At 56.7% G+C, this 25,662-nt stretch overlaps 3 protein-coding genes and 1 long non-coding RNA gene across 7 annotated transcripts in view; 2 read left to right on the top strand and 2 right to left on the bottom strand.

Moving 5' to 3' along the window:
* MAP4K1 (mitogen-activated protein kinase kinase kinase kinase 1) overlaps nt 1-5,884 on the bottom strand; it is a 41,925-nt gene extending 36,041 nt beyond the window's left edge. Inside the window, exon 1 of the mRNA XM_075015973.1 lies at nt 5,005-5,884. Coding sequence (XP_074872074.1) covers nt 5,005-5,112 — 108 coding nt within the window. The 5' untranslated portion in view covers nt 5,113-5,884. The remainder of the gene's footprint in view (nt 1-5,004) is intronic.
* Nucleotides 5,885-6,423: 539 nt separating this feature from the next.
* On the top strand, nt 6,424-11,008 carry EIF3K (eukaryotic translation initiation factor 3 subunit K). Its single transcript, XM_075016285.1, has 8 exons — nt 6,424-6,561; nt 6,709-6,807; nt 7,904-8,024; nt 8,666-8,740; nt 9,112-9,178; nt 9,511-9,588; nt 10,098-10,223; nt 10,875-11,008. Exons 1-8 carry the CDS (start codon nt 6,503-6,505, stop codon nt 10,904-10,906), a joined length of 657 nt encoding a protein of 218 aa, XP_074872386.1. The 5' UTR covers nt 6,424-6,502; the 3' UTR covers nt 10,907-11,008.
* A 2,598-nt stretch (nt 11,009-13,606) lies between these two features.
* Nucleotides 13,607-22,437, bottom strand: LOC142024689 (uncharacterized). The gene is made up of 3 exons (XR_012648506.1): nt 21,852-22,437; nt 19,874-19,996; nt 13,607-14,833 (listed from the first exon to the last, which is right to left on the bottom strand). It is a non-coding gene; the product is annotated as an uncharacterized LOC142024689 (long non-coding RNA).
* A 1,010-nt stretch (nt 22,438-23,447) lies between these two features.
* The window catches only part of ACTN4 (actinin alpha 4), an 85,765-nt gene continuing 83,550 nt past the window's right edge, over nt 23,448-25,662 (top strand). For all 4 annotated transcript variants that reach the window (XM_075016884.1, XM_075016882.1, XM_075016883.1 and 1 more), the window contains exon 1: nt 23,448-23,677. In XM_075016884.1, coding sequence (XP_074872985.1) covers nt 23,531-23,677 — 147 coding nt within the window. In that variant the 5' untranslated portion in view covers nt 23,448-23,530. The remainder of the gene's footprint in view (nt 23,678-25,662) is intronic.

The following is a 25,662-nucleotide window of genomic DNA, read 5'->3' as shown; positions in this document are numbered from 1 at the left end:
GATGATGATCCCTCGCTCTCACAGGTCTCGGGAGGCCGGCCAGTCCTCGCCTACGACCGCAAACGCAACAAATACCACCAACTATGCACCCCGCAACAGAAACACTAACCCCAGAACCGACACCTACAACAACCCCCACTGCCAGCTTGGCCAGCACCCCCATCCTAGGGACACCGGCGGTCGCAGGGCCTCACCACATCAGCCACACCATCGGGGGCTCGTTCACCTGCCCCTCTGCTGACGTGATACATGCCAGCAGCTGCCAGCTGTGCCCCTCTGCCGTGTACACAGGACAAACTGGACCCACCCCTCTGCTCTGAAGACTAAGGGGACACAAATCAGCCCCCCAGAGCTGCACCGTACCAAGCCCAGCAGGACAGCACCTCGGCCTCCCTGGCCACACTGGGGCCGACCTGAACGTTGCCATATTGAGAAACACATTGCAGAGCTGGCGGTCAGATGCAAACTGGACCCCCTCAGACTGGCTCTGAACAGGACCTGGGAGTGGTGAACTCACTACAAAACATCTCACCACCCCTTCAGCAGCTAGAAGAGGGCCCCGGCCGACGGCTTGGCCCCCCAGCACTGCTCTGTAGCGATGCCACGCTCCCAGCTTTGCTCCCAGCTCCATGTCATGCCCTGGAGAAAGCCCGTGCCCAGAGTGATCTGTTCTTCTGTAAGATGTCCCTGGGCCGCGTGGTGTGTTCCCCACACAGTGGGTCTGTAGGTGTGTGTGTGTGCGCGGCTCACACAGTGTATGTGTGTGTGTGTGTGTGTCCCATGAAGTGTGTGCCTATGCACTGCCCAGGCTGCCTGTGCACGACAGCGCGTGTGCACAGCCCATCAGGGTGTGTGTCTGTGTGCCTCTGTGTGTGCGGCCCACACAGTGTGTCTGTAGGCGTGGGCAGGTGCATGAAGCGTGTGTTTGTTTAGTGACAGAGAGAGCCGTGCACTTTAATGCAGTGGGCCATTCTGCTAATGACCTGGAAGTCTATGTTTTACTGCAGGGGAATTTTCACAACACTTTGCAAAGAGAGGCTGTGGAACTCTCCTTTATATTCAAATTCGACACATTAACACGGGCTTTGAACCGGGATGGGAATTAGGAATTTTCTCTCTCATTATAGCGGCTTTTTTGCATACTTGGCTCTATCTAATTCTTGACTCTCCCCTTCCCCTCTTCTGCCCCTCTGCTCTCTGATTCGCTCACCTTGATAATATTTTTCTGACTTGTCTACCTCAGGAACTATTTTTGGTTCTCTGTGCCTTAAATATCGAGTCTGGTCTGGTGTGGCTCTGGTCTGAAGAAGTGGGTCTGTCCCATGAAAGCTCATCACCTAATAAATTATTTTTTTAGTCTTTAAAGTGGACTGGACTGCTTTTTTGATTTGATGAGGTGTTTGTGTTCGTGCATGGCCCATGAGTGTGTGAGTTTGTGTGTACATGCGCATGGCCCATGCAGTGTGTGTCTGTGCATGTGCACATCTCAGGCAGTGTGTGTGTGTGTTTGTGTGTGGGCACAGCCATTGCAGGTTTTGCCCACAAGACCTCATGACCTGAAGAATTTGTTAGTCTCTGAGGTGCCACAGCTTGTTATTTGTGTGCCCGGGCATGTGCATGACCCGTGAGGTGTGCGTGTCTGTGCGTGCATGGTTCATGCAGTGTGTGTGTCAATGCGTGTGCACGGTTCATGCAGTGTGTGTGTGTGTCCGTGCATATGCACGGTTCATGCAGTGTGTGTGTGTCCATGCGTGTGCACAGTTCGTGCAGTGTGTGTGTCTGTACATGTGCATGGCCCATGTAGCGTGTGTGCATCCATGTGCGTCTATGTGCATGGCCCATGTAGCGTCTGTGTGTCTTTCACTCTGCACACACCAGGGTGGGCAGGAAGTGGGGGAGGGGTTCCTCGGCCCTCTGGCTCTCCGAGGAGCAGCCCGGTTTCCTGCAGGGAAGTCCCAGGTGTCAGATGCGGGAGGGCAGCTCCTGTCCTGATCCCCTGGGGCCAGGACCCACCACTCCTGCGCTCCTGCCTCTTCCACACACAGCAGTGGCTTGTTCTGTCTTGGGGCAGGCGCTGGGCGGTGACGGCTCCACCCAGGGTGCCACAGGGAGCCCCCAGTGCGGCTGGTGGTCAAAGCTCCTGGTTGAATAAAATCTCCGGTGCCAGCTGCCAGCTCTGCAGATGCAGGGCAGGATGCACCTGGCAGCAAGAGAACCAGCACCCACGAGAGAAGCCCAGGGTCCCCCATTGTGTGCCGCGCAGGGGTCATGCCTCTATGAGCTGCCAGGAACCCCCAGGGACCCCACAACAGCCTCACCACTCAGTCCGGGCCCTGCCCTCCCAGCCTAACGCCAGGCATCTGCCACCCCCCACCTCAGCATGGCCCAGGGCCTGACCCCAGCTGTCACCTCCTGCGAGCAGAGAGCCTGCGAGCACCCGCCCAGAGGCAGATGTATGTCCGTGGCCCAGCCTCTCCCTGGCTTCTCTGCCAAGGCGAGGGCTGACTCGTGTGGCCAAACTCACTGACAGCCAGCAAGCTCGCTGCACGCCTGGCTGAACTCTCCTGCCCCGCGGGACCTGCGACCTGCTCTGGGGAGGAATGGGGTCCAAGGACGCAGCGCAAGCCCTCAGCGGGCCTGGGATGAGCCAGGGCGCAGCACCGCCCTGAGCCGCCTGAGCACTTGCACCGCCAGTGAAGGTGGTGGGGAGTTCCCCGCAGGCTGCTGCAGCTTGTGCTGTGGGTGCCGGCTGCTCACAGAGGCTGCAGGGCCCTGCACCTTCAAAGGCAGGAGTCTGGCGGCTGCAGGAAGGCGCAGTGTAGTAATGGAACCTCGGGTACAGGCGCAGGAGGGGTTGGGGGGCTGCAGGACACCAGCAGAGCTGTGGGGAAGGGGGAGCCCAGCCTGGGAAGGGACTGACTGAGCTGGGAGAGCCCAGGGCTGAGCTGGCAGGGGCTGTGGGTCAGGAGTGAGGGGCACCGGCACAGCTCTTGGGGGGGTCTCAGCCGAAATACCCAGGCTCCAGAGAGCCAAACCCCAGCCCAGACCTAGGGCTGTGAGGGCAAAGGTGCCTGGTGGGATCCTGCCATGGGGCTAGCAGCAGGAAGCGCCCCCTGCATGGGCACAACAGCCCCAACAGGGGCTTGAGAAGATGGCCCATGGAATGAGACCCAAGCACCAGCCTCCGCAGGGAGCTCCCCCTGCCCTGGCGACCTTCATTCTGCCCCTACCCATCCCAGCCAGCCCATGGGCACTGCAAGCTGCAGCCTCCTGCCCAGCTGCAGGGCATGCCGGGAGCAGGGCTCGTTCTTGCTTGGGAAGCAGTGCTTGCGCAAGCCGCAGGGCCGGCTGCGTCTCTGGCCCTGCTGCCGTCACACGGGTGGTGCCCCCCGTCCCCGTTGTCCTCGCTCGCCCGCCTCCACCCACCTGCTGGTCAGCTTCTGGGCCTTGCTCGCCTGCGCCCTGTCCTACCTGAACCCCAGCACTCTGAACCCTAGGTCCCTTTCTCCCCAGGCTGGCCTGGGTGCTCCTAACACCTGGTACACTGACCTTCCTACTGTGTCCCTGGGCTCCAGGCTCATTTCGGGGCCTAGGCCACTTCCGCCCCTTTAACTGTCCCCCAGCTTTGCTTCAGCCATGCTCAGCAGCCCTCCGGGCCCTGCATTTATCCTGCCCTTCTCCCTGCTCCCATCCCTCCCAGCATTGTCCTGGCAGGTGCCTTCATAGGCAGCTCTGTGCTGGCTCCCTGTACCTCTGCCAGCAACAGCTGAGCAATCCCTGCATGCACAGCAGCCCTGCTTCACTCCAGAAGTGGCTGCATTTCAGTGCGGGGTGAGCAGTGGCCACATGTATTGGGGGCATGGCCCTCTGCCAAGGAGGCTGCATTTTTTTAAACTAGATGACCATTCCCTATATAAACAGCTGCCATTTGCCACCCCAGAGGTGTCTGCATTTCAGCGTTGCACGCAGGACCCTTGTGGAAACCAGCTGCCACATCCCACCCCAGAAATGACCACGTGATGGAGGAACGTCAAACAGGATCATCAATCAATTACTTTCATATTTGAGACTCCTGCCTCCCACAGTCATTTTTCTATCAGATGTGGCCAGACTTTCCACCAAGCCCCTTGCTGCTGAGCCTGGTTCTGACCTCTCTTCCGCCTTGGGATGTGTCCCACCGTGCTGGGCTCTGGGGCAGACCGAAAAGACAGTGGGTGCAAACTGTCCCCTACTCAGCTGGCAGGGTTTCACACCCACTCCACACAGTACATGGTGTACCGCATCCTGCTCAAGAGATAACGCAGGGCCTGGGCCCATGAACACCAGCCGGGGAGTTGGCTTATTAGTGGACTCGCTCCGGATTACCAGCTGCAACCTTCCCCCGTGTAGACACTTCCTTCAAAAAACTCTCACATGCCTGTGTATCTTTGCTCCATCCCACGCCCAGGAGTGGGTGCGGGTCTTACAGGCCTGCCTCATACTCCCAGCCCCCACAAATAACTGAAAGCAAAAAGCAGCTGCACCAAGTGAACAAACAAATCAATAAACCAACTTTGGCTCCTCTAAGCTGGGTGCAAAACCGCCTCGGTCTCCTGATGCACTGGGCCAGATCGCCCACTGTCATGGCGACAGTTTCATTCTAGCAGGTGCAAACCCTAAATCTTTTTCGTTCCTCCCCCCGCTGAGCTCAAAGCTTTCACCCTGCCAGTCCAGGGACCTGAAGCGCACAAGGAAACTATTACAAATAGCATGTTCCCCCCACCCCGGTAATAGCCATCAGGGTCCTGCCCCAGGGGTCAGATTCTCCAGGGCCCTGCACGGAGCCTTACGCCAAGGGCAGTAAAACGCTACGGATCGTATTTTGTGGCCCGCTGCAGCCACTCAGCCTGATAGCACCCGTGTTATTGACTAGGTGCGGGGCCCTGGAAGCTGTGCCCCAAACCCTGCGATGGATAACAGACCAGGGACGACAGGAAAGCCATCACAGTGGATCCACGTTGTTACCTTATAAACTTCCCCATAGGTGCCTCCGCCAACTCTCTGTAGCAGTTCAAAGTCGTCCTGTGGGTTTCGAGTGGAAATATCCAGTGCCACCTTCTCGTGGGCATCCATAACTTGGCAGCTGCCCGCAGAGCCACGCTGCACTGCTCGGCGCCGGGTGAGTGTGTGTGTATGCGTGCACGCCGCGAAGCGGGGTGTGATCCGGGGAACGATAATGTTCTCTAGCTTTTATTTCCTGATTTGAACTGTCAGACCTAGTGTGAGCCCAGAGGGCCCTCTAGACAGCGCATGGGGTCTGTGCAACACATGGCAACCCACGCAGGTCACTGCTTAACAGGCCTGCATTGGTACAGGCTCAGAGAGAGGGAACTAGCACCTCTCAAGCAACAAACGCCCATATTCCTGGGGGCTCGGGGGAGCAAGTGGATTCTGGAGAGTGCAGGGCTCCTGTGCGTGATTTGTGAGCAAATCAGTAAAACGCTTTGTGGTCTTCTGGCAGCTCAGACACCCGGCCACCAGGAGAGATTATTAATTATTCCAAGACGAGGGATAACAAATAACTCTGCCTGAGTCCACCAGAACTCCCCAAGCACTTGGGTAGGTTGGCTGGATATGACCGTGCCGGCTCCGTAGAGGGGGAACTCAGGCACGACGCGCAGCTGCCACTTGCAGCAGCAGAGCTGGAAGCAGGACTCGCCCGATTCCCAACTCGGTTCGCCAGACGTCTGCGGGACCGCCCCGGATTTCAGTCGGCAGTTGCACAAAACTGTCCCGGGCTGGCTGGGGTCCTGTGGCTGGCACCGCTGGCCAGGGCGCCACGCCCCAGCTGGCTTCCAGCCCTGGGGCTGCCGGGGTCCCTGCCCCGGCGTTCGGAAACGTCACGCGGGACAGGCAGCCCTGGCTGGGGAGCGCGCGGGTGGGGCTGCCCGTCCCGCACACGTGTTCCACAGCTCTGGCACCGCGCGTGTCACCCGGCCCTGCGTGGAGCCATCAGGCCCCGCGCCCCTCCCGGCGCTGGGAGAACCCAGGTGTCCGGGCTTCTGGCCCGGGGCCTGTGCCAAGCGGCGGGAGAGGCCGGGGCCGGGGAGCAGGGGTGTAACTGGGCCTGCAGCCATGGGGAGCCGGGGGGAGGGGCTGGGGGGCGGAAGGGGCTGAGAGGAGAAGTGGGCGTGCGAGGGGGAGGGTAAGGCGGGTGGTGGCCCAGTGTGGGGGATTTGGGGGATGGGCGGGGCCGCTGTTGGGGGAGGAAGGGGGCGGAGTCACGGTGGTGGGCGGGGTGAGAAGGCGGGGGGCGGAGCCAGGGGGCAGATATGGGCTCCGGGTGACGGGGGCGCGCACGCCTTGCGGCAGCTCCGGGCTCGCGCATCTGCTCCTTCCTTCCTTTCCCATCATGCCTCGCGAGGGCGGGCGGCGGAAGCGGAAGTCGGCGGCTTCCCGGCCGCCCGTGGTGCTGGACCCGCCCCCGCCCCCCCTTCCGGCCCCGCCCCCTCCCCCGCGCGCCATGGCGCTGTTCGAGCAGATGCGGGCCAACGTGGGCAAGCTGCTGAAGGGCATCGACCGGTACCGGGGCGGGGCTGGCAGTAGACGGGGCTGGTGCCCGCCACGGGCTGGGGGGGGGTCGGGCGCCGGGCGCGGCTGGGGCGGGGGCTGGCAGTAGACGGGGCTGGGGACCTTTCCCAGCGTGTCCCTGACTCCCGCGTGCTCTAGGTACAACCCCGAGAACCTGGCCACCCTGGAGCGCTACGTGGAGACGCAGGCCAAGGAGAACGCCTACGACCTGGAGGCCAACCTGGCTGTGCTCAAGCTGTGAGTGGAGGGGCCGGTTGGGGCCCCCCTCCCCTCTGCATTGCGCCGGGGGCGACAGCTGTGTGCAGTCCTGCTGAGCTGGGCTGGTGACGTGGGCATGTCAGGGGGGCTCCAGGGCGATGGTCCCTGCACTAGTAAGAGGGAGCTGCCCATACACAAGTGCCTATGTTGGGAGTAATGCAGAGTTGCTGTGCTCAAGAACCTAGTCTTGCCGTGGCTATAAATGCCATGGAGCCAGCGAGAACTGTCTGTTGGGAGGCGTGGAGGTTGGGACAGTCCCAGCTCTGTCCATACTCCACCCTTTCCCTACGACTGCCCCTGCTCTGCGCCCATTGCGTCCCTTTCCTCAAGCCCGGTCCCAAGAGCAATGTACCCCTGGGGAGTCTGTGGGGGGCCTCCCCACACTGACAGCGCTGTTCGAAAATGCAGTGATGTGGCCCCAGCCCACTCCACTATCCTGAGCAGGGCTCTTTACTGCATGAGCTGGGGAAGCGGAGTAGGCTGGGGCTGGATTCCTCTGCTTCTGCAGTGAAACACAGCACCTGGCTGGGAGGTGGCAGAGCAGAGCTCTGGGGTTGGCTTGCTCTGGCTTCTGCAGCTCCTGCCACGACTACTGAGTTTGGGGTGGGTGGGGGCAGCCACTCCAAACTATCCTATGGGCAGGTTGGCTCGGGAGCTGACCCCGTCACTAGCCCAGCAGACGAGGTTAAAGTTCTGAGTGATTATTGAGAGCTGGGTAGTTGACTAACCATCACCCAGGACCAAGTGGTGAAGCTCACTAGATTCAGACTGGAAATGGACCTTTAACAGGGAGGGTGATTAGCTGTTGGGAACAGCTTACCGAGGACCATGGGCTCTGGTGCTGGTTCTTCTGACAAGACTGGCTGTTTGGGGGAGAGCGGGAAGGAGGACACACTCTAGGTCAGAGAGGAAAATTGGCTTAGGGCACTCCTGGGCTATGCGGCCAGGGGCGTGGGGGAGGAGGATCACAGCAAGCTGTTCTAGCCCTAGACATGCAGTATGTCGGTGGCGGTGTGATCAGCCAGAGTCTGGTGGGTGCCCTCAGGGCAGCTGATCTCTTCTTCCTCTGCATCAGGTACCAGTTCAATCCTGCCTTCTTCCAAACCACAGTCACAGCTCAGATCCTGCTCAAAGCCCTGACCAACCTGCCGCACACAGACTTCACCCTCTGCAAGTGTATGATCGACCAGGCTCATGTATCCTTCCTGACATGCCTGTCTCGTGCTCAGCGGCCTGTTCAACAGCCCTGATGTCTGAAGGGTTCCTCCCACAGATCAGGGTGGTGTGAGCAGTGGGGTGTACACCCCAGCATCGCCTGCAGCTGGCTTCGAGGGAACCACCCGACTGTGAAAAATAAGTTCACGATCCATGGGTGGTTGGCTTCTGAGGGTGACAAGGAGTGAATGGTGGTGGCAGCTTTAGGTGAAGTGAGCTCCTTGCAGGCATTGAAGTGTCCCCAGCTGGTGAGGACACCCAGGTAGTACTGAGCTGGCTGACACCCGGCGCCCTAGAGAGGGAAGGAGCCTTCTCTCGTTCCTCTGGCAGGTGCTTGGCTTTCTTGCCATTTGTCGGTCTCCTTCCCTCCCAACTGGTCTGCTATGGGGCGCTTTAAGCTTCTTCCTGACAGCAGGGTTCGAACAGGGAAACGTTGGCTTTCCTGGAAGCATTGGGACACCGCAGGGCTCAGTCTCCCTGCACGTTCCATGGGTCTCTTCCCCCTGGGATGCCCATGAACGTGTGTCAGGGTGAGGATGACTTGCTCTTGTGCTCCAGCCCCTGTTGGCTCAGCTTCCTTCCCCTCCCCTGTGCACATTGCCCTTGACATCCTGTATCTCAGCAAGAAGAGAGGCCAATCAGGCAGATCCTCTACCTGGGGGAGCTGCTGGAGACCTGCCACTTCCAGGCCTTCTGGGTGAGCATCATCCTCTGCCCCGAGATCTCAGTGGGCTCCACCAGCACGAATGATTTACACCTCCTGGCCCACCTCAGCTCGGAGAGAAACATGCCCAGAGAGTGATGTGAGCTCAGTGAGTCTGTGCACAGCTGGGAATAGCCCCCAGGAGTCCTGGCTCCCAGCCCCTGCTCTAATCCTTTGGGACTGAAACCAAAGGTCCTGGCTCCTGTCACCACCCTAACAGTGCACATGCCTTTTAGTGAAGCAGAGGTTTGCAGTTGGGATGTGAACCCAAGCGCTTCTGCCTTGTTCCCTGTGGCACTTGCTGCACCTCATAGTTCCCACAGCTCCCTGGCTGGAGTCTGTGCTGACGTGTCCTCTCTCTGCAGCAAGCCCTCGATGAGAACATGGAGCTTCTGGAAGGGATCACGGGGTTCGAAGACTCCGTTCGGAAATGTGAGTCTGGCTAATAATTACGCGTGCACGGTTCCTCCCGGGGGGAGTCGAGGCCCAGTCACCCGATACCTTCCTCCCTGTGGTGAGATCCTTCTGCTGCATTGGTTGGGAGTCCTGGGCTGGATGTTCTTGTGGGAGCCAAGTAGTGAACAAGCAAAGATCGGCATTTGTGTCTTGTTGCCCTTTAGCGGGACTTGATCCATCTGGGGCTAAATGTTGCTCTACCCAGCCTGTTAGCAAAGGTGGGCCCCACACCAGCCCGCTGCCCCAGGGAGGGTGGGGTCAGGCCATGTGGAAGTAGCAACAGCTGTCTCTTCTGTGTTCTGCTGCAGTCATCTGCCACGTGGTGGGGATCACGTACCAGCACATTGACCGGTGGCTGCTTGCTGAGGTGCTGGGTGACCTCTCAGGTAAAGCCTTTGTCCTTCAGTGCCTCTTGGGCTCGTGGTTCCCTGTCGGGTCTCCATCCCTGCTGTGAACTACCTCAGCAACACTTTGCTTGGGAACAATGGCAGCCTTACTCCCAGGGTTCTGCCTGCCCCTGTGGGTGGCAGACCTCCGCTGCTGGAATGACAAGTGATGGGTCATTGGTGTGAACTGGGAGCCAATGAAATCTGTCTGTGCGCTGCAACAAGGAGCCCTTCCTGGTTCCCACAGCTGAGGCGCTCTGCCCTTCTGTCACACCTGGGGCAGGCTGCCAGGCAGCCCTGTGATCTCTGCTGCAGATCTCTCCTTGGGAGAGCCCCTACTGCAGACACGGGGGCTAGAGGGTCAGGTGTGACCTGGGGCTGGGCTCCTGGATCACCCAAGCAGAGCCACCCTGGCTGGGGCTGGCCTGGCCTGGCCAGTGGGTTCCAGCACCCACACTTAACTCTGCTAACGCAAGGCAGAGGCTCAGCCTGCCGACCCCTCTATGCAGACAGCCAGTTGAAGGTCTGGATGAGCAAATACGGCTGGACAGAAACAGAGTCGGGCAAGATCTTCATCTGCAACCAGGAGGAGAGCATCAAACCCAAGAACATAGTGGAGAAAATCGACTTTGACAGTAAGTACTGCGCTCCCACCTGGGCTCTGCAGCGAGCCTCTCGCTGGCCCTAGTAGGGGGCTTGACAGAGTAAGGGCTGTAGGGGGAGCCAGCAGCCGCTGCTACAGGTGTTGATCAGCGGTGTAGAGGAAGGGCTGGTCACTGAGATATGCAGGAGTCAGACGTGACTCAGCCAGCAGGCGCCGGGGACATGGCAGAGAAGAGACGTGTTGGCACAGGAACCAGAAGCCAGCAGGACCATCCTTCTTGCAGGAGTCGAAAGAGAAAACAGGGACAGGGTCCCCACTCCCCACAGCCTTCCAAGCCAGCTGAGGTGACTCCCAGCTGCTGGCCCCAGCCACTGCCACCTCTTCCAGCCTTTTTTTTACTTCCCTGACAAAAGGTGGCCCCTGGTCTCACCCCCTACTAGGATCAGGTTCGGAAGGGTCTGGGTCACTGTGTACATGCCGGAGGAGGTAGGGGAGGCCTCCCACAGTGGAAGTCGCACCCGAAATGCCCATCGTGGTCTAGGTTTTGGTGTAGTGCCTGGGGAACTGAGGCACGCCTGGGATTGCTGCAGGACAGGTGCGCTCAAATGCAGCGTAATCTGGGGAGTTAAATCCCCTCCTTTGTCGCATGGCTCCACTGAGCAGGTTTGTTCCTTGTTCGCAGGTGTCTCCAGCATCATGGCTTCTTCCCAGTGATGGCACCTCCGGCCCCACCCTGGCTGCTGCCTAGGAACCTGCTCTGCAAGCCCCTGGCTCGGTTCCCTGGCTTAACATCTGCCAATAAAAGCTCTGCCATTGGCCCTGTCTCCTCTCCTGCCCGCAGCCTTGAACGTGGGGCCTGGCACTGATGGTTGGGGCCCTAGGCAGAACTCAGGGTTTGTGACTGAGTCTCCAGCCTGTGCATGATCCTTGAGGAGCACCGAGCTGGACTCAGCTGCCGGTTCTAGTGCACGGAAGGACAGTCAGCCAGGAGACTCCCAAGCTGGGTAGGAGGGCAGGGCGCAAGGAAGGCCTGTGGACCGACAAAAGGGACAGAGGCGAGGGCAGCCCAGAGCCCATCTGCACTAGCCTCGCCTTGGGCTCTCCTGAAGGGACCTCTGTGAGAGCTGCCTGGAAATGCCCATCACTGCACACAGGTGGGAGCGGTGGCTGACAACTACCTGCAGGCAGCATTGGGCTCCCAGGGTCGCCTGCTGTCTGTCCCTGGGGTAGGGCTGGGCTGCATGGTAGCCCTGAGCCCTTAGGGGCTGTGCGACTCACCTGGTCGTGGTGCTGGGCCTCCGCTTTGGAAGCTCAGTGCTTCAGAGGAGAGGAAGAGATCCCCGGTTTGCTGGTGGTGCGAGGGAGGAGGGACTTGTCAAGGGCCCACAGCTGGGAGGAACCCAGGAGTCCTGCTCCCCCTCCTGGGTGGAGCTCAGGTGCTCAGCAGGGGGATTGAGGAAAGAGCCATTTCCAGTGAGGGTGAAGACCAAGGCTAGGGCCCGGGGCCCTGGTGTTCTGCCTTCCCTTTTGCAGGCGCATTCTGCATGGTGGGCTCCTGACCGCTAGGTGGTACCAAAGGCCCAGTGACTACAGGACAAGCCAGCAGCAGAGCTGGCTGGACGTTTCCTGGGGGAGCTGGGGCTGCCTGGCTGGGCTAAGAGTAGTGCTGTGAGCCTGACAGCAGCATGGGGTGGGCAGGAGCTCAGTTCCCAGGGGTTCTCTGGCGGGGGCAGAAGGTGGCTGGTGCTGCTTTGAGGGCCCCTTTTCACATGGAAGTCAGGACCTGTGCTCCATTCGCAGGGCTGGGAGAAGTGTAGGCTGGTGGCGAGAGGCAGGGCGTGGCTGTTCCCATTCCTGGTGTCTGCTCCCACAGTTGTCATTTGTGGGAGTGCTGTCTGCTCTTTTTTGTGCCTCAGTTTCCCCATCTATACCTGGGGGGCGCTCTGTGTTAGGAAGCTGGCTGGGGGTGGGCACACTGGCTTTGGGACTTTTGGGGCACACTTCCTGCTCTGAGGCTGCCTGCCATATGCAGCGGAGCCCATGGGGGGGCAGCAGTTCTCAGGCGCTGGGCCGAGCAGTTGGCCAGCACAGGTGGCAGTGCAGGGAGTGTGCCTGGCCCTGTTCGCAGGCGCACACTGGCTGTGGGCTGGAGGCCGGCTTGTGCATTGTGGAGGGAAGGCTGGGGGTAGCTGGTCTCTCTCTGCTCCCTGGATCACCTCTCAGCAGAAGGCCAAGAGTATATTCCCCACTGCCCCGGTGAGCTGGGTCACTGCAGCTGGCTTTGAGCTCTGGTCAAACCTGCCTTGGCCAGGGGCTTAGGTAGCAGAGGCAGTGCCAAGACATCCCCCCAGTGCCTGCGGGGCGGGGGGGGGGGGGTCAATGAAGCTGCCAAACTGGACTGTGGCTGAGCCCCAGAGGTGTGTCCTTGCAAACAGACACGCAGCAGGACAGCAAAGAGGCAAAGCCAGACACAGTGCGGTGTATGCTGGTCTCTGATTCCAGGCCGGGTTCTGCCTCGATCCAGCCTACCAGGCCAAGGCTTGTAGCATAGGGGAGGGACGTGTTGGAGGATGGGCTGATCCCCCGGCTGGAACAGGGCTCTCACTTCTGCTGTAGCAGCACTGGTGTGACATGGGCTCTGGCCTAACGAGGCCTTTTGTCCAGCTCTGCAGCACAAAGGCCTTTTGTTTGCTGTTTTCCAAAGCTGACACTGTTGGACTTCAGGAGCTTTTGGGGCTTGTTGCAGTTCCCTTCTGTTCTTCCTCCCAATCCCCCACCTCTTTTTCCCATGTGAGGGTGAGTCGGGGCTCCATGCGAGCTCCCTGGTTCTGGCCTGGGGCTTACCCCCTTGTGCCCTGTTCTGGTGGGGCTGTAGCAGAGGATTGTTCCCCATCTCCTCGACTTTGGGGTGAGATGGGAAAGCCGAGGGCAGTGACTTGATTCTGCAAAGGGAGGGCACCAGGAAGTGCTGAGGTTGGAGATCTGCTGGTCTGAGGCAGTGATGGACTGGCCCAGCTCAGGTGGTTCCTGCCTCTGTGATCTGCTGGTGTGAGCTCGCCTCCAGCAGGCACAGGAGGTGTCTGGGGAACAAGCTACTGAAGAGATGATGGCAAAGGGCAGGTGGACTGGGAGAGGGCAGCTGTACTGCGGGGACCCATGGTGGATGGGACAAGGACCCTTCGTACTTGCAGCCTGAAACTGAGGGCTTGATCCCACCCCTTCTGCCTTGGCGAGGCGTGGGGAGCGGGGAGGACAGCAGGATGAAGCCTAAGGTCAGACAGACCTTGTCTGCTTGCATGGGGCTGCCATGATGGTGCTTAGTGTGGGGTCACAACAGGGCCTGTGCTGATACTTGGCATTTGTTGTGGCTCCTATGTGTGTGAAGGTTCCAAAGCAGCCCAGATGCTCCACCACTGGCAGGGGCCCCTGAGAGCTTTAATGGCCTGTGCAGAGGTAACTGGCAAGTACTAGGCACCTTCCCTGTTGCTGGAACTGTCCAGGTTACCCCCACCCGGAGCCAAACTCCCCAGCCAGGCTGCCCTGCTGACTTGAAGCCGCCATGCAGGCCTGTCTCTGGGGGAGCCAGGGAAGTTTTCAGCTGTCTTGACGGTGGTGCCTCCAGGATCTGGCAAACCTCCCCCCCAACCCCCCCCCGGTGGCTGAACTCTCTGAGCAGACAAGAAGTGCAGAAGCCCCTTGCTGATTCTGCAAGCCAGAAGTCTGGTACCTGTGTGGTGGCTGCAGCCATTCCCACCCCAGGTCTGAGAGGTGTTTGGCTGAAGGGGGAGATCCTCATCTCTGGGGTGTTATGTACCTGGATTTATGGGGTCTCCCTTCAGTCCTTGGTCTCGTCTCCATGGAGCCAGCAGGGTGTGATGCTTGGGTACACCAGGGCAGGCAGCTGCTTCTTGCAATAGTGGAGATTGATGGCAAGCGATGTTGCATGCCAGGCCCTGACGGGGTGGCTATATCTCCTTGGCCTTCCACGTTTTGATGGCCTCCAGCCCCTCGCAATCATGGTGAGCTATGTTCCAGGAGCACAGGGCCTGCTGGGCTGCTAGAGGGCCAGATGCCTGACTAGACCAGCTGAATCAAAGGGGGTATGGAGGGACCCAGCGTCAAGACTTGAACAAAGTCTCCTGGCTGGTCATGGCAGAGCTGGGAATGGACCCCAGGATTTCTGACTCCTAGTCCGTTGGCCTGTGCTGCCCTCAGGGTGATCATGGGTTTAAATGCCGCAGTTTCTGATCTAACAAGGCAAAAGAGGCCTGTAGCACTTTAACAAAATAATTTATTAGATGAGCTTTCATGGGGTAGACCCACTTCTTCAGATCTGGACTAGTCTGTGACTTGTTCTGATGTGTTCTGGTTTTCCCTGGGCTGCAAGGGCTGCCCACCTCTGAGAGTCTGGCAACCTGAATCTTTGGCACGCATTGCACTCGCCTGGAACCGTTGGCTGTAGCATTGGTTGATGGCTCTGAACTCAAACCCAGAGGGGTCTCTCCCTGGCCATAAGTGTGGCTGCATGCTGATGATCCTGCTTGGTTTGTTTGTTGGCAGGTAGCTGTAGGACCTGGGCATCTGCTGTCACAGCTGAAATGACTGTCCAGGGGAGGGGCAGTAGCTGACTGAAGCCTCTAGCTGTGGAGGAACCACAGAGGGTCACCTGGTGAATGTGGATAGTAGAAATGTAGCACTTTAAAGACTAACAATGATTTCTTTGGAGATGAGTTTTCATAGGACAGACCCACTGCTGCAGATCAGAAGAAGTGGGTCTGTCCCATAAAAGCTCATCACTGAACAAATCATTGTTAGTCTTTAAAATGCTACATTTCGGCTGCTTTGTTTTGTTGGAGTACAGGTTAACAGAGCCACCTCTCTGTGAATAGGAGTGTGAATGTCCAGTGGAGGGTGGGTGGGTGGGTGGGTGGGTGTGTGTGTGTGTGTAAGCGAGGGCTGTATCCTCACTTATCAGGCTCATTTTCTCCCTTCCCCTGTCCTCCTGGCTCTTGTGACCTCCTTCTCGTGGGCCAGTCCATCGCTGCCTCAAACCAGCAGGCCTTCACCCTTGCCACCTCCTGGATCCCATCTGTTCTCTTTCTTGCTGCACTGCACCATGCTGCCCTCCTGTTTGTGGTCCTAGAGCCCCTGCTGCTGTTTGCATAGCTGGCAAACCCAAGGGGGCAGCTGAAAGCAGGGGCGGTGATGCAATCGAGGCCAGCCCTGTGTGCGTCTCAGCTCGCCAGTTATTCTTCCCAAAGCCAGTGGTGGTGTCTGTACTAGTGCAGCATTTCTCGAAAGGGGGAGGGAAAGGGGTGCAAGAGCAGCGGCTGCTGACCTGGTGTCCAGCTCTGAAGGCAGCACTGCTGCTGGCTGTGCAGAAGGAAGGACCGGATTGGGGGTGGGGCAGGGAGTGTTTGACGTTTTTCCAAGAGGGTTCCAGCCAAAAAGTTTGAGAACCCCCTGGACTAGTGTTTAGCGCAGAACATTCCATCGGGCCCTCCCCTATTCACAGCTTGGGGGTGGGGCATTTGAGATGATTAGTATATGCTGGTGAGTCAAGCAAACCCCACCCATGCTCCTCCCCCCCCCCCCCCCCCCCAGCCCCGAGCGCAAGTTCCCTTCTCTGATAAATAGAGGAGTCTGAGCCAGCATCTAAATATATACATTGCAGGAATGTTCAGCATCTCAGCATGCAGGAAATGGGAGGGCATAACCCTTGCTTCAGCTTTGCAGAGCTAGGAAATAAAACAAAAATCTTGGGGGGTGAGGGAAAGAAAAATGTTGATAGAATTTTAAAATGCAGGGGGGGAGCCAAATCTGTGGGTCTGGGTCACAGCCAATTCCCAGCTATACTGAGGGACTTTGTCTCCGAAAAGACCTTTATATGGCAACTTGCTGGACTACATCCCTCTTCTCTCCTTGGCGGCTGTGATCTCATCCGACAGCACCTGTGTTTACAGGCTAACCCCTGGGGCAAGGTTAAATATTCAGTGGGAAGATGATAGCAGCTAGGACACAAAGGCAGCTGCACACTGGAGTTGTCTGGACATTAATGAGAGAGTAAAGCTAGAACTCAGATCCACCTGCTCCAACAACCTAAGCCTTGAACTGAAGGGCAATCTCATTTCTGGGTTAGCAGCATAGGGTGTATGACGTGCTGTTCAGCAGTTTAGATTCCATCCTCTAGAACAGGAGTGAGCAAACTTTGTACGTCAGGCTCCTCTTTCCATCCCTGCAATTAGCAGGACCCCCCCACCTGTCTCATATAATCAAAACGGTCAGAAACTTCATATGAAACAAAATCCTTTCGGCACGTGTAAGAGAAGTGTAGAACGTAAAAACATTGTAAATGGGTCTATACGTGTGCATACATGAACATGCAAACGGTAATGAAGTTCAGCATTTTCAATGAGACAGATGTCTGAGATCTGGCAGCTGATTGTGCTGTGCCGCAGTTAGGAAATGTCTGCCCCCCCCTTTGTGCACACCTGCTGTAGAAGGCATTGGTGTGTACATGTATCCATGGATACTCACAGATGTAAGGATAGATCTGGTCCAGGAGCATTGGTCCCCAGGAGATCTGACCCCTGTGACATCAATGTAAGTAATCTGGTGCCCCCAGCGGACAGATCCCACTTCTGATACCAGGTAGCGAATTCATTGCCAACTTGTGGGCTGTCTCCTTTACGTCTGAATGCACCTAGATCTGAGTGATTTATTTTCCTCCAGCTTGAATGTGATTTGCTCAGAAGGTGCCGTCCCCTTTGGATTCTCAAGCACTGTTGGTGGTAGTGATGCTGGTGTCCTTTTCCCTCGAGTGCATGAAAATAAAATCTTACTAGAGTCAGTTTAGGGCCCTGGGAGACATGCTGTGAATGAGAGCAAAGGAACCTGGAGCCCAGCGCTGAGCTTTTGAAAGTGACAAATGAAATGTTACAAATGCAATTAAACTGGAGCAGGAGACACAAGATGTGAACTCCTCCCTCAGCAGCTTCATGTGTGGCGGGGGCTGGGCTGACCTGGAGGGGCCCTGGGGCTCTCCTCACTCCATGCCAGTTCCTCACATCTGTCCAGGTAGCTCCAGCTCCTGAGAAACAGTGTTGACTTTGTTCCTGATCCCTGAGGCCTTCCTGAAGCTTTGGTCCAAGTTCTGGGGGTGCTGTAATAGAAGCGGGAGCCGCCAAGGAGGCTTTCTCCATCCGGTTTCCAGATGGAAAGAAAGACTGAAAGTTTTTCCATTCCTGACAATCTGTTTTTCATTACTTCTAACCCTGGCTCCAAGTCCCTTCTAGCCCAGCGCACATGTCTCTTGATCCACAATAGGCTGGAGCTGCGGGTTTGGTCTCAGATCTGAACTGGCACTCAGATCTGGGTCCTGGCTGTATTTGGTTTGTTTTCTAAGATACCAGCCCCATGTGGCAGAAAAGTCCCATTATTTGTTGTTCCCCCAGGTCACCAGCAGCATCCCAGTGGGAGCCACAAATGGTTCTGTCCCAGTTCTGTAGCAGCCCAGGGCCTGGCAGGTGCCCCCTATGGAAGGGGTGGGTCCCTCGCTCAGTGCTTTGCAACAGGAAGGTGCTGGTTTCATGCCTTCCAGTCCCGTCCAGCCATGGCTTCTCCATATTGGTTGTCTGAGAAGCACTCTCCTGGGAGCTCTGACTCTCCCTTTGCCTCAGCTACAGCAGCCAGGGGCTGCAGGCTTGAATCACAGTTGTCTCCAGCTGACAGAGAGGGAGGGTTCTCAAAGAGACGTCTGCCCTCGGGGGCTGCCAAGGCTCCTTTCGAGACAGAGTCAAAGAGCCTCCCTTACTCCACTGCATGGTCTATAGAGCAGAAGAAGGTGGCCGCAGGGAGACTCTGGGAAGTCAACTCTGCGAAACAGGCTGTGGCTCAAACAAGCCACTCACAGCTCTGTGCCTGGGACTGGAGGGCTCAGGGAGCTCCAGAGCTGCTCCTGGCTTTGAACTGAGCAGTGGGCTGCGACGTACCCGAGGAGAACAGAGGTTACTGTGTAATACAGACTCCACAGCACAGCTAGCTCCCTTTGTTGACCGGTTCTGGAGACGGAATGGGGTCCATCCCAGGTCGCTGTCCTCCCCCTGCCACTGGGTCCAGCCCCCTGGGCTATCCCCCCAGCACTCTGTCAATCACTGCTACAAGGGTAACTCGGTGTCACAGTCAGGGGTGCAGTCGAGACGGGTGAGAGGCTGGGCACTGCTTGCCTGTTGCAACCAAATAAAGGGAAAACACCCGACGACAAAACCGTACACCACACAAAGCACAGTCTTGGTCCTGGATAGATTTCTTCCCAATTTCCCTTTGTTCACAGCCATGGCTGATTTCCCCTCAGCCAGTCAGGGCCTTCCACAGAAGTACAAAGTGCTGGTTGCCCTTGTCTTCCTAGGTGAAAGGGCTTTGTCACAGCAGTTTTCTCACCTATGTTCAATTCCCAGGGACTTCAAACCCCTTTGCTGAAGGACTCATTTTTCTCAGCTTGCAAGAGCACTGTCCACTTACGGCTGACTTCCCCTCTCTCCTTATTTCTTCCCAAACTCTCTGCTTCATGCCCTACTCAAAGACCTTATGCTGTTCTTCCCCTACTGAGAACTCCCCGCTGCTGCAGGGTTCCCTCTAAGCTTTTCCATCCTTGGGTGAAATACATGTGTGCACCACCATAGAAACACACACTCCTGGCTGTGGACAGCTCCGGGCACTCTGCTAATCAGCTGGATGGCACCAAATCTCTCCTGGTCGGCTGCCCAAACACTCAGCTTACAGGGAACACTGGCCGTCAGACGAACCAATGCGCCCCACTTTGTCTAAGGTAGACTGGGTTGATGCATTGCTTGCCAAGCACATTTCAGGAACAATAAGGCGGGTGAAGTAGTATCTTCTATTGGATGAAGTCAACTATCAGTGGGCCTCTGTCTCCCCCCATCTGGAGAAGCCTCCAGCTATTTTTCAGCTAACCCAAGCAGCGTTCCTGCAAATTTTTTTCCATCTGTGAGTGGAATAAATTTTGTTCTGTGCACCGAGGCATGTATATATGTGCACCACCCCAGGAACACATGCTGCCAGCTGTGAGCGCTCTGCTAATCCACTCGGGGCTGGGGGGGAGCCTGAATCTCTGCTGGGTGGCCACCCAAACACTCAGCTTACAGGGAACCTTGGCGCCAAGGTATCAGGCCAGAACTGCTGCCAAAGGAACTCTCTGAACTCATCCCGGCCTCTGTCCTCTCTGTGAGGCATCAGAGGAACCTCTGCCTTGTTTTTCCTGCCCTGAAAGCAATGACTTTAATGCTGCATAATAGAGGAGAGGAACATTTCTGCAGCCCATGCTGGACACGAGCCTTGTGATCCCTTGGCTGTTAAGCAGAAGTACGTGCTGAATGTCCCATGCTTCCCAAAGCACATAAGCATGTGTCAGTGAGCTGAGCACGTGAGTGTGAATGGGTTCACGACCACACGTATGGCGTGTGACAGTGTGTATGCTGGGGCTCTGTTTCTGAATGCACCTGTGTGAGAGAATGGTCTATGAAAAAATACAACTGGACTTATGCTTCTCTCTCAGGGCCCCATACAAATCCATTAACTGCAGTTTTGAATCACCCTCACCAACCCCAGGTGAGGTGGAGCAAGGCCCTATCCCCTGAAGCACAGAGAGGCTGCGTGACTTACCAAGGTCGCATGGTGCCTCGCAGCAGGGAATTGAATGAGGGCATCCCCTAAGCACTAGGCCACTGGATGCCACCTTGGGGTGCGCAAAAACCTGGGGGTCCACAAGGGCATTGCGGGGGGGGTCTGTGAAAAAAGCAAAAGATAAATAAAATCGATCACAGAAAAAGTTGCAAATAAACTGCGGTTACGATCAATTGTTATTTTTTAATTAAGTCTGTTCCAGTCATGTTATGAACAGCTGTCCAAAAATCTACGTGGTGGTTTCCCTTTTCATTTCATGCAGTGTACATAGCAGCTAGAATGGGCCTTGATGGGGGTCCATGAATGGTTTGGCGGGTGGCTGGGGGTCTGCACTAGGGAAACAGTTGGGAACCACTACCCTGGGTGGTCCTTCCTCTTAGGAGGACCATGCATATGTTTGTAATCGTGGTGTGTGTGTGGATGTGGGTGTGCGCATGCGCATGCATAGACAGCACTTGTTTGTGAACCTGAGCATGTGCGTGCAAAGGGCTATGACTATGTCTGAGACACAACTATGTGATTATGAATATGTTGTGATGACAATAGGAAGTCTTGGGTGAAAAACTGTATCCGCCTTGTTAATGCTTGTGACCAGGGCCACTGGCAAGTGGGGGCAAAAGGATCTACCTGGCAGTGAGCGCAGCCACAAGCCCTTTAAAATGCAGCCAGAGCCCCAGGCAGCATGGCCCAGGCAGGGCTGAGGGAGTGGCAGGGGGAGGCTAGCCCCCAGCCCCACTCCTTCTGCCCAGAGGCCCAGCTTCTGACATAAACATCCTAGTATAAATCTGTTCCAAGGGGCACCTCTGACTAAAATCCACCTCCTCTCCAGCTCTTCTGGGTTACCACCACGCTTCCACTTCCTGTCATGCCACCAGCATGACCCCTGAAGCCCACATACATCCATACAGAGTTCCCCATGAGGTCCGAGGGACTGATAGGGCTTCATTCTCTGGCCAGCTGCCCAAGGCAGGGGTTCTCCAACACCACTGCACCACAACCCCCTCCTGAGAACAAAAATTACTGCGTGATCCCAGGAAGGGACTGAAGCCTGAGTCCCACTCTCCCAGATTTCACAGGGTGCAAAGCCCGAGCTCCACAGTTCCGGGCAGGGGGATCCCAAACCAAAGTCTGACCCCCCACTGCCCTGCACATGTGGGGGACCCAAAAGCTTCGGCCCCCAAGCAGGAGGTCTGTAACCTGAGCCCCAGAATCTAGACCTGAAGCCTGGCAGTGGGGTTCACACTTCAACTTCAGCCTCAGCAAATCTAGCTCTGGCGACCCCATTGAAATAGGGTTGTGACCAGGGCACCCTCTAATTTTTTCCATCCATGTATGGAATAAATTTTATGTGCACCAAAGCATGTGAAGGTGTGCACGACCCATAGAAACACACTGCCCACTGTGGGAGACTGTGAGTGCTCTGCTAATCAGCTGGGTGGCAACTGAATCCAAGTGCTCAGCTTATAGGGAACAACTGGCCACCACCCATGTTGGCATTCTGACCCACAGCTTGGGAACCGCTGGCCTAAGAGCAATAGCTGTAACAGAAGGCAAAGACACAGAGCCTGATCACAGGTAAACCGCTTCCTTTCACTCTGCAAACTGCGGTTACAAATTAGGGAACTTGTGGGTGGACCAAGGGTTTTTTTACATTAAGGCAGCTCCCTGGTCTTCATGGCTTGGAGCCAGGCGTGAGTGAGGCTTGGGTAGGCTACTCTGGGGCAGGGCTATTTCTATTTATAAGGCTGATAGCTGCTTCCGCCCATTGTTCCAGAAAAAGGCAGCTCCCAGGATTCATGCTGGGGCTGGAGGGTAGGAATCCGTCAAAACAGCAAGTGGAATTTTAATGACAATTTTCCATTCAGTCATTTTTTCATTGCTCTTCATGGGAGACCTGTACATAGTAAAGACATGGTAAAAGAATTGACAGTAAAAAACACAAACTGCCTGTACTCACCCTTGACCTTGTTGAATGGAATCAAAACTGTCCAGCTGTGCTTCATTGGGCCTATACTGACCATTGCTAAGGGTGATTCCCCATCTGCGTGAAAGGCTTTCAGAGCACACATTTCTGAGTTTTGTTTGTGCCTTTATAGTCCTGGCTTGAAACTATCTAGATTAATTAATGGATCAGGGAATCACATGTACAGATGGACTTCACTTCTCCTCCAAACAGTTCCCACTTTTCTCTGGTCCAAAAGCTTGTCTGCTTTCTCATTAAGCCATGAGCTCGGCAGTGCCAACTTGGGGCAAGAGGTTCCATTGGGGCTCATTCTTGCCGCTTGCCTCTTCTCACAGATTGTGGTAGGACTGATCCAGTGGCTTGAACGCTAATCTGGGAGTCAGGACTTGCTATTCCAATGTCTGCCACAGCTAGGTCGCCTTGCATAAAGCACGTACCTGCCCTGTGCCTCAGTTTCCCCCGGTTGCAGTGAGGTTTGTGGTACCTGGCCTCCTTCCCCAGGAGCTTGGAGATGAGCAGCACTATAGCCGAGCTTGCCAGTTTTATTACTTCAGGCTCCTGGCCAGGCTGAGTGAGGCTGGTGCTGGGGATGTGATGCTGAAGACCCGGCTTGCGGAATTAGCAGGGCCTGACTCTGGCTTCCTTGGGCTGGAGCCATGACACCACCCCCAGCCTACAAGGCAGGGTAGGAGGCCGGCACTGTCCGAGGGGCACTCGGCACCCAGGAGCCCTTCTCTGCATGGGGTAATAGCTGTTCCCTGCCCCCGGGAGCCTCTAGAATATGAATATTCATGAGGATGCGAAAAATGCATGTGGTTAGTCATTAATATGCACAGTGCAACATAACCCCGCCCACCACCTACATATGCATGAGTCAACCCCCCACGTTATTCGAATGTCCGCGAAGGGGAGGGGTGCCTGTTCTGAATATTCATGAGGGAGGTGTAAACCCCACCCGCCATATGAATAATGATCAGTGGGCGTTCCCGGAGCGGCAGAAGTGATCAACTGCCATTGGAGGGACAGGGTGTGACCGCAATATGAATATTCATGAAGGAGGCAAAGCGGCACGCTCAGAACATGAATATTAATAAGGAAGGATCGTTGTCTCAGCCACCACTTCGTTAGTCACGCGGTATCAGCGCACCCCGCCCCTCGCAGGAATATCCATGAGCGAAGGCGGGGCCAGCCACGGTATGAATATTCAGGGTAGGGAGGCAACACCCCGCCGCACAGATGCCGAGGGTGCATTGTCATTGGCCGCACGCAGGATATGAATATTCATGAAGGGCGGCAAGCCGCCGCTTTGGGACCGCGTTGGGGAGGGCGGGAAAGATTGACGCAGGCGCACTGCCGCAGAGGCAGGCGAGCGCGCAGGCGCAGTGCGAAGCCGTGAGAGACGGGGCAGACGGGTCATTCTACGCTTGCGCAGTGAGGTGCTGAGCCGGGCTGACGTCGGCCGGGCGTGCCACGCAGGCGCGCTGAAGCGCTCCGTCACGGAGCGGAGGGGGCGGGGCCTGCGGAGGCAGAGGGCGGGGCCTGGCCTCCGCGCAGGCGCGGCGAGCGCCGGCCCCTCCCCCGGGGCGGGGGCCCGCGCGCGGCGCCTCCCCTCAGCCGGAGCGAGCGGTCGGTCGGTCGGTGTGTCTGGCGCTGGGCCGGGAGCCGCGCGGAACATGGTGGATTACCACGCAGCCGGGCAGCCCTACCAGTACGGCGGCAACGGGCCCGGCTCGGCCGCCTTCGGCGACTACATGGCGCAGGAGGACGACTGGGATCGGGACCTGCTGCTCGACCCCGCCTGGGAGAAGCAGCAGCGCAAGGTGTGTGTGTGTGTGTGTGTGTGTGTGTGTGTGTGTGGGTGGTGGGGGGGGCTGCAGAGAGGGGGGCGGGGGGAACCCGGGGGGGAGGGATTTGGGACAGAGGGGGCTGGGGCCTGGGGAAGCTGGGGGGAGCCTGCACCCAGGGGGCCGTGGGGCAGGAGGTTCTGGGGTGGGAGACTTGGCTGGGGGACCTGGAGGCTGAGGGAAGAAGGGGGCTCTGGATACGAAGGGAGAGGTGAGGCTGTGGGGTGCCCTGGTGCTGAGTTGGCTTTAAGTCGGAAGGGGGAGGCCTGGACGGAGGCCCTGGGGTGGCTGGGTGGGGGAGTGAGGCCTGGAGCTCCTGGGGGGAGCTGCCGTGCAAGGGCAGGGTGCTTTCTCAGCTGGGGTGGGGGGAGAGCTCGGGAGGCTTTGAGGTCCGCAGGTCTGAGAGGCGGTGGTAGAGTGGGAAGGTGCCCTTAGAGGTGGGAAGGGAGTGGCTCTGGACCTGGCATAAAGGCAGGCTTCCAGGTGGGGTTTGTGGGGGAGCTGGCTGTGTCTAGGGGCTGGGACTCAATCTGGGAGATGCCTCTGTGCATGGGGAGGGGAGGCCCCTCCATGATGAGGCAGCTGCCTGTGTGGTTTGGGTTGAGAGTCCTTAACTGGGGAGCCTCTTAGAAGGGTTAGGGTTGGTGGTGGAGATTAGAGACCTTCTACTGGACCCTGCCTGGAGAGGCATCATGTGGGTGGAGACAGAACCTGGTCTTGGAGGGGTGTGCTGTTTGTTGGCTTTCGGGGGCTGTGACCTGAGAGAGGCAACATAAGAGGGAGATTGAGGCAGGGGAGTGCAGGAAAGAGGGCTCCATAGGGAATGAGGACCTGCTGTTGGACCTAGTCTTAAGAAAGATCAGCTCATGGTGATTGAGGGGTTGGAGAGGTGTGAAGGGGAAATGGGCTGGCAAGGCAGAATATCATGGAGAATATGAGTGCTTGTGGGAAAGGATGGAAGGGGATGGGGTTGGCTGAGTTGTCAGTAGGTGTTGGTTGCATGAGGAAGCAGGAGTCATGAGTTTTGGGTGGGGCATGTTGAAATGAATGAGGTGATGGGTGGAGAGAACAAATTCCTAATCACTCATGGCTTTAAGGTGCTCCCCTTTGAGTTAATCTGCCATGGATGGAAAATGCTGAGAGCCCTGGTAGGGAAGTGCCTGTTTCCAACACCCTTCACCTCTTCCCTGGAATCGCATTGGGGAAGAATTTCATAATTACAGAGCTCACTGCAGAGCCTCCAGGAGTTGTTGACCTATTGGTATCAGTGGCTCTGTTTAGAACATCTATAATATATGCCTGCTGCATGGTCTCTCTCGCTTGCTCCTTTGAAACACTCTTCCCCATTGGCTGAGTTTCTTGTTTGGTCTGCTGAGAGAGCCAGAAATAGTGTGACCCTAGAGGTGAAGCTCCAGTCTGTATGATTTCCTTGTATGTCTAAATATATTTGTCAGAATTGATGGGTCTCTGAGCCAAAGTCTTGCTTACTGTATATAAAAATGCACCTACTGTGGTCCCTAGCAGCATTTACAAAAACTGTGGTGCACAGACATTCATTAATAAGCATATGGTCAACCGATAGCCATAAAAATGCTGAGGCTCAATTACCTTACCTCCTGAGGGCAGCTGTATGTCTTCTAGCAATAACTGGTATGGCTCTGTGAATCCTTCCTACCACTTCTGTGGCCTGTGATCTGTAAATACTTGATTGGACAAAATCTGTTGTGACAATTTTCCCCGGTTTGTTCCGAGTTAAAGGTAATTGTCATCAGATTAGTTCTATGCTTTGGGCACTTTTTTTTCCTGACGCCTTTAATAACATCATATTATACATATACATATTTTCGTGTATATGTGACAGATGCATGAATTGTGTGTTTCTCTTTCCTTGGGATGAGAGGGTAATTTGAATGAGAACCCATTTTGCAAAACTACACCTTTAAATTTAATAGGTCCTGTCT

This window comes from Carettochelys insculpta, chromosome 22, assembly GCF_033958435.1.
Source record: "Carettochelys insculpta isolate YL-2023 chromosome 22, ASM3395843v1, whole genome shotgun sequence".
In the NCBI taxonomy this organism is placed as follows: domain Eukaryota; kingdom Metazoa; phylum Chordata; order Testudines; family Carettochelyidae; genus Carettochelys; species Carettochelys insculpta.
The sequence above is the reverse complement of the archived record's forward strand: the minus strand, read 5'-3'. Positions and strand labels throughout refer to the sequence as shown.